At 42.9% G+C, this 17,866-nt stretch overlaps 2 protein-coding genes across 2 annotated transcripts in view; one reads left to right on the plus strand and one right to left on the minus strand.

Moving 5' to 3' along the window:
• Positions 1-8,445, plus strand: part of fscn2b (fascin actin-bundling protein 2b, retinal) — a gene marked incomplete at its 3' end in the record, with an annotated part of 22,619 nt that extends 14,174 nt beyond the window's left edge. The window contains exons 4-7 of the mRNA XM_084079020.1: positions 6,557-6,713; positions 7,354-7,475; positions 7,712-7,879; positions 8,240-8,445. Coding sequence (XP_083935146.1) covers positions 6,557-6,713; positions 7,354-7,475; positions 7,712-7,879; positions 8,240-8,445 — 653 coding nt within the window. The remainder of the gene's footprint in view (positions 1-6,556; positions 6,714-7,353; positions 7,476-7,711; positions 7,880-8,239) is intronic.
• A 1,543-nt stretch (positions 8,446-9,988) lies between these two features.
• Positions 9,989-17,576, minus strand: faap100 (FA core complex associated protein 100). The gene is made up of 8 exons (XM_084078107.1): positions 17,307-17,576; positions 17,029-17,147; positions 15,872-16,863; positions 14,540-14,699; positions 13,001-13,937; positions 12,674-12,799; positions 11,717-11,803; positions 9,989-10,335 (listed from the first exon to the last, which is right to left on the minus strand). The coding sequence occupies exons 1-8, from the start codon at positions 17,457-17,459 to the stop codon at positions 10,204-10,206; spliced, it is 2,706 nt and encodes a 901-aa protein (XP_083934233.1). The 5' UTR covers positions 17,460-17,576; the 3' UTR covers positions 9,989-10,203.
• Between the last annotated feature and the right edge of the window lie 290 nt (positions 17,577-17,866).

A 17,866-nucleotide genomic window follows, 5' to 3' on the forward strand; every position in this document is an offset into this window, starting at 1 on the left:
CCTCCAGGGGTCCATCATTGACCCCTCTCTTTTTCCCTCTACACAAAATCTCTTTGCCAAAAATAGCCCATCTAAGGCCACATTTTTGGCCTATTATGACATGCCCAGAATAGGGTCCAAAGGGTTGATCTAGGGATGGGACGATAAACGATAATAGCGATTATCGTTTATCGTGATAAGAAACCGCTCACAATAATCGTATCGCAGAGATTTTAATTTATCGTGAAATTGTCCTCCGTCATACACTAAGATCAATTAGCTTTTGTTGAGCTGCAAATTCAGTACCACTTAAACCCTCTATAGTACTTAATAAAACTGAGGATCTGCCAACTGTAGATCGGCTATTGTTGGCGAACATCCCCCCCAGAATAGGAATGCTGGGATTTAAAGTAGTTTATTATTTTTGCCACAATAATCGTGACATGAAATGTTCATATAGTCCCATCCCTAGGTTGGATTGGTTAAAATATGCCATGTTGAAAAAGTAACACAGTATGAGTGGACATGTCGAAACAGATATATCTTTTAAGATTGCACCTGTAATGTTGGCCAAATACACCACTTGACACAGTATGAAGGATGGGAAAGGGAGAAGGGGGGCTGTTGTGTAAAGAAGATTGAAGAGTGCAGGGTTGAAGGTCTAATCCAAAAAAACAAAAAAACAAAGGGCCATGAGACAATGGAGAAGAAGCAGGACTGAGACAATGAGAGAACCAGTAAGTGAGGAAGTGGCACAGGAGAGAGTATGGGAGTCGATAAGGCGTCACAGTAAAAACCCCTCAATACAAGTGTTCATTTAACTCTGAGTGGTTTTAAATTGACGCAGAGGTTTTGGTGTGTTGGGTGAATGTGATGGAAAGATGACAATAAGTGAAACAGAAAGTGTAAAAAAAAAACTGAAAGGAATTCTGAAGAAACAACAGAAGCACTTTAGATTGGTGAAATACTTTGCTGTTAGCATGGAAGCTGAAGGAGAATGAGATGAGGTGGAAGGGGGGAGGGAGAAGGGAGGATACAAGTGAAGCAGGACTCTCATAGGACTGGAGGACAATAGGAGCAGGTGGGTAGACAGGTGGGCCTTCGCTATTGTCACCTGTGTGTTTGCACATAAATCAACGCCTGAGTCTGTGCTCCCATCAGTGCTGAGGTGTCAGGTCGACTATTTGAAAATTAACACTAATACAGAAAATGTCTGGATAAAAACACAGGGTTCAGTGCTGCTAACATGGCACTTGCCGTAATTAGTTGGCTGTAAGGGAGTCTTTACAATACAACACACACACACACACACACACACACACACACACACACACACACACACACACACACACACACACACACACACACACACACACACACACACACACAAGGGATATCCGTGCTTTGTGAATAACTTCTTAACAGCAACAATTCTGTATTTCTTATTAGAGGGAAGTGGGCAATCCACTCATATTTGCAATTCATGCAGACAGATAAGATATGTATTGATCCCATGGGGGGGGAATCATGTGTCACAACAGCAGTAAGACTAAACACAGGAACAGGTGAGAGTCAGGAGCAAATAAATAATACATTTAAAGATTCAAATAAAAATAAACAATATCGTGGGGCATGAGCCATAGCGACAGCATGCGGTCAATAGGCTTCATAGTCCTATAGTGGTCATAAGGGTGCCTTAATACCACTGTACCACAGTTTTTAGGGGAAAATCGATATGGCCATTTGGCCTAAACTGGAAATAAGCTGTCATAAATGTACAGTCCATCACCAGTGATTATATGAATGAATATGTGAATATAAATCTCTCAGTCTATCACCAATAAATATATGAATTAATCGTTGCTGTCCGGCAGAAACCAGCGAACTCAATTTTTCCGCTTTTCTTGCATTTTTTTCCATAAATCAGTGCTATTGAACACCCTTTACGGCTGTGTGTTGATTAAAAAAATATTGAACCAATGAAAAGTATTAAAAAGCCGTTAAGACAAAACCAGCTAACTCCATTGGATCCTCAAACTTTCTGCTAAACCAGCAAAGTCCACCAAAGGGGGGTGGAGTTAGCTGGTTTTACTGACTCCAGGCTCCACCCCCTTTTGACCTCCAACCTCATTGTGAGCTTGGAGGTCCATTCAGCTGTTCTTATCAATGATGAACAAAACCTCCTAACTCCACTTTTTGGTTTGTTTTTTCATTTCCTGAAAAATGAAAATTTTGGAGTTAGCTGGTTGCTGCCGGACAGCAGAGATATATATGTACAGAGCATCAACAGTATATGTTGAGTCAACAGGCTTCAAAAGTGAGTATCTGGGTAAAATGTAGTGATTGCTGATAGACAACATTGTAGTCTATCAGCAATTAATATATGAGTGAATATTATGTAAGTCTTTCATCAGCACATCCTAGTAGTCCGTGTACAAGTGTGGCAGAGTCAAATACAGAGTCAGTAGTAATCCAAAAGAACAGACAGTGCCAGAGTTAAAGCAGAGAGCAGAGAAGCTGACCGGGTCATAGCATAATAGGTAGATTGGGGAGGTCCAGGGGAAGGGTGGGGGTACATTCTAGGTCAGCTCTGCTAGCTACATTTGCGTCCAGAAACAGGATATATCAGCCACTACTAGTGACTACAGCATCACTGTGCCATGCTTTCTGCTAAACCTTTGTGAAAACCCTACAGCAATACCAATGTACACAATGGTGAAAGTACACCTGTAGAAAGGCAGGTTGAATCCCTTTTCACCACCTACGGCTTGAGTGTGTGCGTGCGTTTTTGTGTGTGTGTGTGTGTGTGGGTGTGGGTGTGGGTGTGTGAGTGAGTAATTTTGTCTCTCAACACCTCGCTGTGTCCTTTAGTCCAGAGTGATCTTGGAAGGGAAAAAATGATATGCCAAAGACAGACTCACACACTCAAACACATACACACGTTTGTGTGTATGCCCAAGCAAGTACGCACTTGCATTTACACACACGCAAGCACACACACGCAAGCACACACACACACACACACACACACACACAAACTCAGGCACAAACAGAGCAGAAAGACAAATGAATGGAGGGAAAGAAAAAGAGAAATAAAAATGCAATTGTGAAGGATGAAGGATTGAGAGCAGGAAGAAAACAGAGGGATAGTGGGGCCGTGGCATCACCTTACCATTAATAATGGATGTCAGAGCTGATGGATTAGTCAGGTCTGCTCCACTTTTTGCTTCCAGGCAGGACAACACCAGAAAGTCGAGCTGGATCTGGGGTCTGGTCCAAAACACGGCACTACTGGGCCACTGTGTGTGTGTGTGTGCGTGCGTGCGTGCGTGCGTGCGTGCGTGCGTGCGTGTGTGTGTTGGTGTTTGAGTGGACGCTTCATGCACGGGTGTGTAAGAATTTGCATGCAGGTGTGTGCTTGTATCTATCTGTACACCTGTGTATGAGTTTGCATGTGTGTGTGGTGCTTGTATCCATCTGTGTGTGAGCGCCCAATGGTTTACAGTAAAACCAAATTGATACTTCATCATATGACTGTGTAGTTCGCACCAAAATTGCTCATTTTCAACTACAAACAAACAAACAGACAAAAAATGATTTCAGCTATTTTGGGCGGGCAACATAGCCATACAACTAAGTATAAATTAGCCACCAGTGAGTGTGGTTACGACATCTTCTTTGGTATACTTGACCAGCTGAGGTGTCAGAGAGATGGCCTCTGTGATAAAGCACGCGTCTTCAACACAGCTACTGATATCCTGCAGATTCCTGGCTCAGATTCCACCCCCCATCCAATCTCTCTCTCTCTGTTGTTCTCCATTTCTTCTCCTCCGCCGCCTTCCGTCTCTTTTCTCTGGTCTATCAGATAGTTGTTGTGAGGCCCCAGCTGAGCCCTGTCCGTGGATCATATCTGGGCTGAATTAGTGTGAAATAGACACACTGGACTGGTAAACAAAGCATGACATTGAGCTGGAATGAAAGTGGCTGATGGGCATCTAAAGGCTAGTGCATGGCTGCATAGTATAGGAGGGTGACTTTGAGAATTCAAATTAAATTGAAATTAATGCTAACTTAATTGGTTACACCAAGTCACTATATTTACTTTAGATGATTGACTTAAAATAACAGCGCGGGCGGGGTGTGCTGCCTCTGTGATAGGCTGTGGTATGAACCCAGATCAGTGTTTACGTATTTCTTCAGCGTGTTCTCCTCACGACTGAATGCTCACGTCTTAGTTGGCACAGGGGTCGAGAGGGGCAGGTAATTATCTGTACATCCTGCCAAGCATGGACTGCAAAATCCTCTGGTATTTTCCTGATTATTATTATTTTTTTGTTCTTTTATTCTTTCATTGAGGGGATTGAAGGATTGGGCGGTTGGTACTCCAAAGCTGATTATGTCAGAGCCCTGCTGTGACAGCAGGAGGGGGGGGGGGTGGAGAGGAGAAGGGGAGACAGGATGGAAGGGAGGAGTGAGGGAGGGAGAGAAATAAGGAAGAATGTAAAGGGGGAGGGGGGCAGAGATAATAAAGGGTGGTAAGGGGGGAAGAGATAAAGGGGTAACGTGCATGGATCAGTGTTGTTATTGGATTAAGAAAATAATTCAGGGATATTCAGGGATCCATCTAATGTGGGATTTAGTCCCCCGCAATCTGCATCGTGGTTGAGTGCCTGACAACAAACGCTGCTTATTGCAGTACAAACATTTAGGATAATATTACGATTTGGTAGGTTGAAAATGAAAAATACTGTACGACTGATGACTTCACTATAGCCTAAATACTTGCCTGTTTTGATCACAATGATTTCGAATTCAAACACCGTACTACTGTAGGTTAGTTGCATGCATGTGTGCGTGCCTCACACTTTTGACACTAAAGTCTTGAGTTTCATATGATCAGGCATGCAAACAGCCCAGAGGTGAAAAAGGTGACAACATATTGTTTTTTTTTTTCGGGTCAGGTGTCACACAATTGCCCTATTTGGATTCAAAACAGCTATTGTAGCTGAAAAGCTACAAGTTTGCATGTCTGTATGATTTATAGGTGGCTTAATGAAAACCCCTTAGCACTGAGTATGCCCTGCTTCTAAGCCATGCCTATAGAGCTTGTCATTTGATTGAGAGTAGCTATTTTGTGCTTGGGTCTTCATTAAAATGGCAATGAAATGAGAAAAAAAAAGAAAATCAGTAGGCCTATATGCCATCAAATAATGTGTTTCCGTTTGGGCCTAAGTGAAGTAGCTATAAATGTATTTTCTTAATTTGCAAAAATCTATAAATAAACACCGACCTACACCAATGACTGGGCTTCTGGTGGGAAGCATTAACAAGGAGAAGCAAATTACTGTAATATGGGGCAAATTTATTTTTTAGCTCAACTTTTTCGGTTTCAACCACTTAATGACAGCTTCTGGACCAATGACTGGGCTTCTGTTCGGGAGATTGTATGCGTCGGCTTCCCTGATTGACCAACCCAAACCGTCGGCTTCACAGGTTGGTGGAGCACCACGTAACGTTTGAGCCGCTAAGCCAGTATAAGTCCCTGATTAGCTAACACGACGCATCAGCGTAACGTATTGGCCGAGCTTCGCATAACATCTGTGCCTCTTAGCAAATAAATAGAACAACTTGCATCGATACCGACATGCATGTCCCCAAATATGAATTAGACCTATTTCATCCCAAAGGGGAAATTCCGTTTTCAGCTTCACCCAGCTGATTGCTGCTCATTTGGTCAGACTTGAGGGTTAGGGTTAGGGGGGAAGCAGTTAGGAGTAAGGTATCTTGCTCAGGGACACCTCGACACATTGCCAGGGCTGGGAATCTAACCTGGGACCTTCCGTTTACACCCATTCAGCTATGGCCGTCCCATTAAGGACGATAAGGTGGAAAATGGGTGAAGTGCTCCTTTAATCTTGAATGACACTTTTCATATTAGCATCATCGTCGTATTGTTATTATTATCATTGTGGTTTCTTTGAGTATGCGGTGAAATCAAAAGTATGCTGGCTTTCAGCGACTGTAAACAACAACAAGCTTGAACTGGTCCCTCACATAGTTCATGTTCGTAGAGCTTAAAAATTGGTTGAGAGATGAGCGGTGAGATATCGGAGGGACAAATACAGAGGCAAGAAATAACAGGCTGTATTTTCTCTCACAAAATACAGCGTGTTCTGTCATTTTTGTAGCCCAAGTATGTCGCCTAGCGCCACTTAAAGTCCATTGGTTAAGCATCATTTGGACATAATAATGAAGCACAATGATACAAAATGTAGCTGTAGTAAAAAACTAAACATAAAAGATAACATTGCACAAGGGCTTTGGTTAAATCTATGTTTGGCATTATTCAGCCCAAAAGAAATTCTCAACTCAATTACTAGGAACCCATTCCACTTGTAATTCTCTACCAGGCAATTAATTCCTTTCACCAGGTTTCTAAATTAGTGCCTAATTGGATAGCTAGATTGGAAACCAGTAATACTCTGTCTGGCTCCCCAGGACTGGAGATGAGAACCCCTGGCTAAACAAGATTAGGCTAGTGACACACAACCCTCACCAATCCATATGCTCTTTGCAGGAGTGAGCCTCTCAGCCAACCAGGCGGATGAGACAGACATGGAGACATTCCAGATGGAGATTGACAAGGAGACGAAGAAGTGCACATTCCGTACCAGCCAGGGCAGCTACTGGGACCTGGTGGGTCACGGAGGCATCCAGACAACCGGCACTGAAGTGTGAGGAGACATCATCTTACATCTACTAGTAGTACCAATACTACTAATACAATAACCATATCAAACTCTATGGATGCGCAGAGTCTCTGGACTACAGTACAAATAGAGAAACGTTTTATATCATTTTATATAATAAATATAATAATTTGTAGCCAATATTGTGTAGCCCTCTTGCGCAGTGGCCATGAAAAGTATTCACCTATCATCCTTTGGTTTCAGTTCATGGCACACCTAGTGAAAAGTACTGTAACTAGTGCTTTCCTGTAACTGAGTAGCTTATTCATGCATTAAAATCAGTGATTGTACTTTTCACTTTAGGTATTATAGGATTCTACTTTTGAAAAGGCAATGATTACTGTGTAGCCTACAGTTTTGCAGTTAACGGCACAATTACAAAAACAGGGCACCCAATACTGCAGATATGGACTTATACTAAGGAGTGATAGCTTACTTTATAGTATTATAATGGAAACTTTACTTACAGCAAGTAATAAATGCTACACATAAACGAGATATAATGGAAATAGCAATCGATAGGCAGGGAGAGTATCTGTTAAGTACATGCTATGTCAAATGGAGTTAACCTTTTTGACTCAATGTGAAATTTTGTGTTTCTCCCCTGTGATGTTTGACTGTACAGTTCAGAAAACAGTATGTTTGCACTGGAGTGGATAGGCCACCGGGTGGCGCTAAGAGCCAACAATGGCAAATACATCTGCATTAAGAAGAATGGCCAACTCCTTGCTGTCAGTGATGCCATAGGTAAGAATTGAGAAGCGTTGATTTTTATCCCACTCGTCATGACATTAAAACTCCAGAAGACATTGTCCTTCATGTTGGCCTGCATGCTCCGGTTAATCAAAACTACAGAAATATCCAAAGACATTATGTTTTGTCCTGCATCTGTCCCTCAACATGATTGTGCTCTTTACTACACCATTCCTCTGCACTCCCTCCCCGGCTCACTCTTTGTCCCTCTGCTGCCGCCTGTTGGTCAGGTGAGGATGAACTGTTGATTCTGAAAATGATAAACCGGCCCATGCTGATTCTGAGAGGAGACACCGGTTTTATCTGCCACCACAAGAACTCCAACACGCTCGATGCTGGACGATCTGTCTATGACATCTTCACCTTGGAACACAGTAATGGGGCATACCATATTAAAGGTTTGTACACACACACAGTCATCTTGATAGACTGATTGATAGTCAAATGCACCCACAAAGATGCATGTCCTAACTATTTTTTTCCTTCAACAAAGTGATATTGCTTTCCGTCTCGTCTCACACATGCTCTCGCGCGCCTACACACACACGCACGCGCGCGCGTACGTCAGTTAAACAAAAGATTTTGCTTTGGAAGTCAATAAGATCCTCTTCATTTTAGGAGACACACACACACAGTATATATATCCACAGACTCACATATTACTGCACTCTAGTTATCAGTATCACCTCCCTCAATCGTTAGATATTGACCGTCAAAGTGATTGATCCCTCTCCCACTCTCTCTGTCTGACCCTTAAGGCGTGAGCGGGCAGTACTGGTACGTGAACAGCGCTGGGCTAGTGTGTTCAGATGGAGAGACTCCGGAGGACTTCATCTTTGAGTTCCTGCAGCGCGGACGCTTTGCCATCCGACGCAAGAATGGCAAGTACTTGCGCGGAGACCAGGGAGGCAATCTGAAGGGAGACGGCCTTGGCCCCAGCACCGGAGCCCTGTGGGAGTATTGACCCAAGACTGGACTACAGCAGAGGCGAGACCTTCCCTCTGACCCCGTGTCAAGGTAGAGGGTGGCCGCTAATCAACGATCACCACGGGTCAGGATCGCGGGCTTGTCTTCAGCTGCGCTTGGTTGCATTTTGGGGTAAAGGACATTCATCATCAGTGACTAGGTGCAGTCTCTACCATGCCACAACAGAGAGAAAACTATTTGTTACGAGGGGATGAGAGTGTGTGTGTGTGTGTGTGTGTGTGTGTGTGTGTGTGTGTGTGTGTGTGTGTGTGTGTGTGTGAGGAGAGACCTCACATATTCAGCCAAGAAGAGCCTTGATGAACTGAATCGTTTTTTAATCGATTTGATTTCAGAACTGCAATATCAGTGAGTGTGATCAAACCTTACACTTGACTTCTTCATTTTTTGTTGTGTTCCCCCCCCCCAAGAGAATTTTATGCAACGTTTTAATGTAATTCTCCGAACAACTCATACTAACGTGTGGGGATTAGTCACTGATGTCGATTTCCCAAATTACATACCAGACCCATCCTACCAATAGTTATTTTTTCTTCCAACAATTCTGTCTCAAGCTAGCACCCGAAGCTCTGACCATTCATCTACATTTCAACTTGTAACTAGTTCTTATGATTCATCATTCACTTTTTCTCTTTTTCTGCTTCGCCCTTGTCTATTGTCTATTTCTCATTTTGCCAATCCTGACAGGTATTATTTGAGTGACGGTGTAAATTTGGAGTCAGTCAAAGGCAGCATGTCACAACAGAAGTGTGTAACGACCTTCGGGCAAAAGCAGACCATTCACTCATCCACTTAGCGCTCTGGGGAGTCCCTAGGAATAGGGCGCCATTTGAGACAGAGGTAGTCACCATATTGCATGAGGTCACCTTCTAGCGAGGGTCGGGTTCATTAGTATGATAGTCCTGTCAGAGGATATGCTCATTAACAGTCAGGAATGATTGGGTTTCTAAGCTTATTAGCAGTCAGGAATGATTGGGTTTCTAGCACAGAACAGGCGGTCTACAATCACTCATAGTAACAGTAGACCGTAACCATAGAGACCACTGCCTGCATGGTAGTACTAGTTAGTCACTGTGCTGATTTACAACCCACTAGTTGATGCTGATGCATTTTTCATTTATTCTTATGTTATGTTTTCCATCCAGATTTCTTATTTGACTCTTTCATGAACACAGAAATAAATAAAATATAAAAGCAGTAAAAAAAACTCCTGTATGACAAGTGATGTTTCATTTCATTTCAGTATTGCCGTCTCATAGCATCTGAATACTGGAATTGTCAAGTAAGTAAGTAAGCCTTGGGAACCAACGGATCCCGAGACAAGTGGCGCCTATCTCCTGTTTCTGTAGCGTGAGGCAGCTTGATTTACAAGTACACCCCCTGGACATGACACTAGTATGTCACAGGGACTTATTACCCCAGTACAACCCTTGATGCCAAGTGTGAGACAATATGCACCGTATTATATGTTCACAAATGACAGATCCCCAAATCATACTGCAAGTTGTTATATTTTAGGTAATATTAGTTCAAGACTTTCTTTTTACAGTACTGTAGGTTTGGTTGCCATCCACTATAAAAGCATACAACTCTCAAACAAAATATAGTTTACCATGACCATACACAAACACGAGAGGAGGTAAACAGTCACCTATTTTACCATTAGCAACCAAGACAAGGATTGCAGCTGAGAAAGACATTCTTAAGTTTGTGTATGCGTGACTGAGAATCATAAGTATTACATAATAAGGAGAGGATTCTCTCTTAGCTGTCGGTAGACACTGAGAAGAGACTGGGTCATCTGCCCTCCAGACGAGACCACCCCAAAGGCCTCTGCAGTACGACACTGCTGGAGCTGCTGCAACATGGCCTGATGGGAAAATTCAGTTGTTAAAACGGGTAATACTGTAACTAGAAGTAGATATGGATAACGGCACAATAAGAAATAATTTATCGGGGCGCCAATTGCCTAGTGGTTAAGGCGCGTACACTAGGGCATTCACGAATAGTGATTTTTAGCATTCGAATTATTCGACCTATAAGTATTCGAATATTCGATTAATCGATTTGATTATTAAAAAAAAATAATAAAAAAAATAATAAAAAAAAATATATATATATATATATATATTTTTTTTTTGGCATTGATGACTCGACTCAAGGAATGCGAGTTGATGTCACACCAGAGCTCACAGCTGCGTGTCTGCTGTAGAAAAGCCACTAAAAATGTTTTTAATAGAATAATCGAATAGTGGTTTGATAGTCGAATATTCGAATATTCTGTTAATGCCCTAGCGCACACATATACTTAAGGTTCAAATGCAGGCTGACAACGAGTCAGGAGTTCGATTCCCGAGCCCAACGGCCTTTGCTGCATACTGTATCACTCCGTCTCTCTCCCCGTTTCCTGTCACTCTTTACTGTACTATCAAATAAATTAAAAGGCAAATAGTCCAAAACATTTCTTTTAAAAAAATATAAAGAAATGATTTATCATCAAACTATTACATGCATCTAAACAAAATCTGAGACTCTAAATATAAAAAAAGATAATAGATTCAAATGACAAAATAAAAAAGCAGGTGCCACTGTGTACTTCAACACAATACTAAAACTATGTTGCATAGTGTATAACTTTATGTCTGTGAAATGTAATTCATTTTGAAAGTCGGTGCTGCCTCTACTGAGGGCATATGTATGGGACACAATGCTTAAAAGGCCAGACCGGCATCAATACATGTAATTGTCTATTCTCAGCTTTGGCCATGCAGTATATAATACATAAACGTATAACATTTTCCCATGAATTACTTCATTGCTAGAGTTGTCATTTATTAAGTCATTAACGGTACTATGACATCAAAATCAACGCTTACATTTTTTATCACTTGCTTCACTTGAAAAATATGGCCCCAAAATGACAAATACGTTGTTGTTTTTTAGGTAGCTGGTAGGAAAAAGATCTGATGATGCATGTTGCACAAGGGGTTGTGCACTTAATTTGTAAATATTTGTATTGCATTGTTATTGAAAGTATCTGTGGAAACATCAATCCACCAGGCAGGGAGAAACATTCTGCCCCTGCCTGTTTCCCCCCACCCCCACCCCCCGCTCCCCATCACACCGAAACCAGTAAACATCTACACGGTTTTCTCTTTTAGTTGTTCATCTGTGTATATAAAATAATATTCCCTTGTGACTGAGTCATACTCAATGACTGAACAAGTATAAAGGACTGAGTTAAGTCTTACCTCAGCCCTGCGTAGAGCCTGTCTCAGACCCAACCCCTCAACTCTGACGGTGGAGACAACCTCTTCAGGAGCTCTCTGCAGCAATGTCTACCAGGTAACAAAGCAGAAGATGGAGAAAGAAAAAAAAAGACAGTTTGATTTCTGAATATTGTTATGCTCTTTTTAAAATGTTTTAATTACTCTTCAATCTTGATACTTTACATTTCTGTCCATGCGTTGTGTTAAGTCTGTACAATTGGCTAAACTGATTGTTTTTGCTAGATAGCACAAACATTTCTTATAACTATTACTCATAATTTGAAGAACAATACTACGTGTCATATCAACACCGTGACTTTTTAAAAACATATTTTTCAAACCGAAAAAAAAACATTTCAAAAACCATTGTCAAGGCAATGATATTCTAAAATTGCAATATAGGATAACACATTTGATTAATTGTACAGCCTGAAAGAGAGAGTCTCAGGAGCGGACATATATAACTGAATAAAGGCGGTACTGGAGCAATAAGCTGTAACCCGACATCGAAACATTGTCGTTTTTTTCTGTGCTCTGCAGTCTGCACCCTGCTATTAACACATTGGCTGCCAAAAACGCAGATCTGCGTTCTTTTGAGGCCTTACAACGCAGGCTGCCAAGAACGCAGATCTGCGTTCTTTTAAAAAAATAAAAAAATATATATATATTTATTTATTTTTAGATTTGACCCAAAGACCAAGGAGATATGATTTTTCGAAGATTTAGACTCCCATCCACTTCCTTGTTAACTTAAAACTTAAAAATTCTGTATCTCGGCTCCTGAGTACTTTTATTTTTTCATTGAAAAAGTCTGGCAGTCTACTGTAGAAAATAAATAAATAATTCTGGCAGCCAATGTGTTAAAATAAAAAGGCTCCAATCATCCGAGTTGCTCCAGCGCCTTCTTTATTCAGTTAGTGTGAGTGTGAGTGTGTGTACCTGTAGACGGCGTAACACAGCATGGTGTAGTCCGCACACAGCAGCCATTGAGGAGCTTTCAATCTGTACCTCCACTGCACGCAGTGGCATCTCTGCCTTCTCCACCATCTCTAAACCTATAGTTACCTGCAGATATAACAAATATGTTTGGCATTTTATTAATTTGTTGCATTTATTTTCATAAGGGGTTTTGATCTCATTTGGGTAATAGCAGTGAACCCCCCCCCCCCCCCCCCCCATCATTTCAGTGTTATGGTACTGAGCAAATCGCTTTTATTTACTATTATAGTGCTTCCACAGACACGATCAAATACATTGGCCACAAACCTCTTTTGCAGTCAGTTTGACCATGTGCCCTCCTGGACCCCGGGCATGGACCACCGAGATTCCCTGTCCACTCATGTCTGCACAGGACCCCATCTCACCTCTCCCAGGACTTTGGGAGAGCAGCCAGTGCAGCATAGAGACACATAGATGTGTGGGAGCCAGCATTGGTCTTTTAGGATCCACTTCAAGTGTGTCCAGCACCAATGTGGCACTCAGCAGCTCTGATGACACCCTAATGCACGCTGAATAGTGCTCTCTCTCATGTTCTGGTCCTCCAACTGGCCTGCCAGTTCCTCTACCCCTGCGAGTGCTTATAAAACCTTGGATCGTATCCATGGGGACGGTATCTGTGGAGATTATGCCCAGTTGCAGAGCATCCAACCAATCCACCGTCAACGTTTCCAGGGCCAAACTGACACAACTACTGTCCAATCCCGGACGAGGTCCAGCAACGGCATGTCCATGGGCCAGCAGGCTCGCCAGCACATCCTCACCCAGCAGGCTTTTCAGTGAGAAGATGAGTGTGCAGCACACCGTCATGGGGAAAGTGACATCACCTCCAGCCGCAAGGGGCAACGACACTTCAAACTTCTCCCCCGAGTGGAGAGAACTAAAGGGGAACATAAAGGTTCTTGAGGTGTTCTTTGCGGCCACAGCGGGAGAATAGGAGAGCGGTACAACAGTGACACAGAAGGACCAGCCGTGTTCTAAAACGTAGCAACTAGAATTTTCCAGAACACAGGTCAGGTTCAAGGAGTCCTGCTGTAGCAACCTGTTCCACCTGGACACAGCGTGACATCTGATTGGCTTCTCCTGGACGGGAATTTGTGGTTCACCGTCGTGATTGGCTAGCATCAGGCAGCTAATGTTGAGGACCTGATTCAGGTGGCGTAGGATGTCATTTTTGTCCTGGATGGTCCTTTTCAACACTGAAGCCCTGGAGAACAGAATGTGACGTTTACATGAACAAAATAGATATTTTTGGCTGCTCTAAATCTGTCTCATCAGAGAATGCAGTGAATCACAATCACAGTTATAAGCCCTGACACACTGCAAGCATCAAAGGCACACATGTCATCAAACACACCCATTGTTTGACACTGGAAGAGTCAAATGGACACGTCAACACGTTTTGATGCGAAGTGGTGTCTTTCAGAGCACAGTTCTATTTTGGAGCATCAAGGCTCTCAGCACAGACCACTGACTGGCAGCAACATACCATACCAATGTCGGTGTGTGAGTGTGTGTGTGTGTGTGTGTGTGTGTGTGTGTGTGTGTGTGTGTGTGTGTGTGTGTGTGTGTGTGTGTGTGTGTGTGTGTGTGTGTGTGTGTGTGTGTGTGTGTGTTTGTTTTGGTGCGTCTGTTTCATTTGGATCAGTACAATATGGTTAAGATTACTAATAATTATGGTGCAGCCACATAGAGACAATTAGAGACGCTTCCAATGTGAAATAGTTTAACTTGACGTGTGTCCATGATGCTCGCATCAATGACGCTTCAGGGTGTCAGAGCCTTAAGAGTCAATGAAATTTAATATACCTGTCACACACATCTCCAATAGCTGCCAGCAGGTCTCTGATCCTTTGGCCCACCTGTGATGAGGGTAGGCTGGGCAAGTCTCTGTCATCTCTTCTCTTTGGCAGGGTAATCCTCTGGAGCCTACCTCTGGAAGACAGCCCTACCAGCTGCACTGCACCTGCTGATCAGTTACACAACAGCAATAATAAAAGTCAGTAATACAAACATATAGCTTAGTGTGTGAATATGAAGATCCTAAGAAATAAAACAAATACAGTACAAAGTATGAGTATAATACTTGACTTTGACACACAAGTAGTACTAACACACATAATCTTACCAGGAAAAAACAAAGAGTAAAGACAAAAATAAAATGAACAACATCTAAGATGAATCCCCTTTTTCTAATTAAAGCTGCAATCTGGCCAAGTATTATGCCCTACCTGGGATTCGAACCCGGATCTCTCACATGAGAGACCAAAACATCTACTGCTCAGCGAAGAGGGAATCCCTGCTTGGCCAGGGGACATATTGTGTTTATGAGCGTGAGGCAGTACTACTTGTCAACAGTAGTTGACATTAACAGTAATTGAGTAGTTGTGAAGCAGCTATTCAACTGGTCACAGTTGTTGGTCAATCTATCAGCTTTAGATATCAAGTGATCACCAAACAGTTCCTCAGCCATACAGTTACAGAACCAATGTTTATGTACTGTCGCATGTATTTAACGTCAACTTGATTTGTCACATTGCAATTTTACAGGTGTAGAAGTGTGCAAACTCTCCACACATTCTTGCAGTCAAGTAATAATGAGAAAAATATCAAACATTAAAACAGAACAAACCGTATCAAATATATAAACAAAGCGTACTCAAAAAAATAATGTCAGAATAGCTCAGACTTGTGCAAGTAAAGATATCATATCAAATATGATTAATAGTCATATATACATAAAGTGATAGTGCCAGTGTAATGGGAACTTATTATGACTGACATATGGAGATACATGGTGACATACTTACTTTTTATGGCAATACATGTATATTCATATATTCATTGGTGGTAGACTGTACATATGACTGTCACTGTACATATGGTAACTCATTCCTTTAGAGACTCAGTGCAGATGTCTAGTGTCAGGGGGAGTCTTACCATTTTTTAAATTTGTTCTATTCTTATCCATCTTGGTTTGGTTCTTGCCTACGTGTCCTGTGTTTCACGCTTACTGCTGTTGCTGCTATGACACCTGAATTTCCTCCCGGATCAATGAAGGCTAAGGCTTATCTTTATCTTTTAAAGTACAATTAAATCAAGTATCAAATACGTGTTTGGTTTGAGATCTAATCTGGTTACCTGCGTTTCTGTGCGAAGGTCCAGTTAGGGTGGTAATTCCATAGACATTCAGACTGGCAGGCCTCTGGAAGGCAACCGGAGCTACTGTCTTACTGGGTATCTCCTCACCATGACCCAGGCTTTGCCTCTCCCTGTGGCCCACTGCATTACTCCCTCCTGGGCCAGCTCTCTCTGATGCTCCCACTGGTAGGTCCAGAGCGAGGAGGTCTGTACCAGTGCTGTAATAGAGACGGTCTTCATTGACGAACCCACACTCCACAGGTCCCGAGACAAAGCCTTCAGTGAAACCAGCGACCTTACCACCTGCTTCTGCCCCCTCCTCGCAGGTGCTGACCAGCAGCAGTCTCCCCTCTCCGCCCACCACCACCAAGCACTGAGGGCCTTCTGTGCCCGTGTCCATGTCAGATGGAACCACAGAAGTCCCAATGAGCACCACTGGCTGCTCAATGCTGTGCAGAATTCTGACCTGTGAGCCCGGGAGTCGCAGCGGGAAGGAACACAGGCGCCCGTCGGGCAGGCCGCAGAGGATTATGGGTGATTTGGAAAGGGCCACGTCGACTCCAAACAGGAGCTTGAAAAGAATCGGTTGCAGGAGGCAATGGCCGTCGCTCAGGGATGGCGATGAAGACGACGATGTGGAGGAAGATGAGTTGGCATATTGTGGTGAGTTATCACTGGAATAGACACAAGTAAGCACTGGCCGCCTTCCACGCCAAGTCCTCTGGTTTAGCTCCATGTTATCATGAAAACCATCCGACACCACAGAGAGGCTGAGCTCTGTGACTTTCTCATGCCCACTGGCTGATGACTGTATTGAGGAGGGTATTTTGTAGAGAGCAAACCCCCAATGCGAGTCTCTCTTCGACAGGGTCAGCAGAACGGTACCGACGACAAGCAAGGAACAAACCGTTTCGTCTTTGACAGCCAGCCAATCAGAAGATATCTCAAACACAGCCAGGCTGGAGGATTGGTTAACCGGGGCGCTCGGAACCCTGGCGAAGACAAGAGCAGTGAAACTGAAGGAGTATTTGTTCAAACACATGAATTACAATTTGCGAATTGTATGATTGTGTGAGAGAAACAGATACAATCTGACACAATCTGTTGTCTGTAGCATAATAATCCTGTTCAGTAGTCTACTACAAAGGGGTCCTTACCTAGACAGTATAGATGACAAGTTAACACAGTAAACGCCACTGTCACAAACTGCATAAAGGCTGTGCTTATCCTGACACAGAATGACATCAGTCAAAAGAGAAGGGAACAGGAGGCTAGCCTGCAATAAAAGGAAAAGCAAAATAACAGGTTAGTAGGAACAATTCTAATCTATAGGGACCACCTTTATCCAAAACAGTAAAAGGACACAAATACAATGCCACCTAAGATTGATGATACATCCTCCAGACTAGAGCAAACTATAGACTAGCAAACTTACCGTGAGTTTCTTCTCTTGCTTATTGAAGACATGGACCTCGTCGCTACAGGCACACAGCAGCACATCTGTCCCCATGGACAGAACTTTAGCTGTGCGCGTTGACGCACGACAGCCCAGCTGTGCCCAGGTCTCTACAACACACCTCCCTTCCATACATACAACATATACGTGTAGTCCTCCTACACACTGCACTCTAAAACACACTCTGTTAACTAGCTGGCCTTGGATCTGACCGAATAAGATCGATTAAATTAACCAGGGACACCAAACTGCATTCTTCACTGTCACTGATTCAAGGCACGCTCTGATTCAAGTGAAACCGCTTTCCGTTCCAACCAGTGTTGGCAGGTTTCGCGAGAGAAACAAGCAACCACGTCTATGAAAGCAAGCCCAAAAGAAGTGACTAGGCTACTACGGCGATTTGAAAATAGCATTTTCAACCCCAAAAAAAAGTTTATTTTGCAATATGTTTTAAACATCTTTAACAACACACATCTAGTATGGGGGTCCCCGGGTCCCACTCCCTCGCACAAAATATTTTCAGATGGCATTGGGGGTCC

Source organism: Gymnoscopelus microlampas, assembly GCF_963454915.1.
Source record: "Gymnoscopelus microlampas genome assembly, chromosome: 14".
NCBI classification, from domain to species: Eukaryota; Metazoa; Chordata; class Actinopteri; order Myctophiformes; family Myctophidae; genus Gymnoscopelus; species Gymnoscopelus microlampas.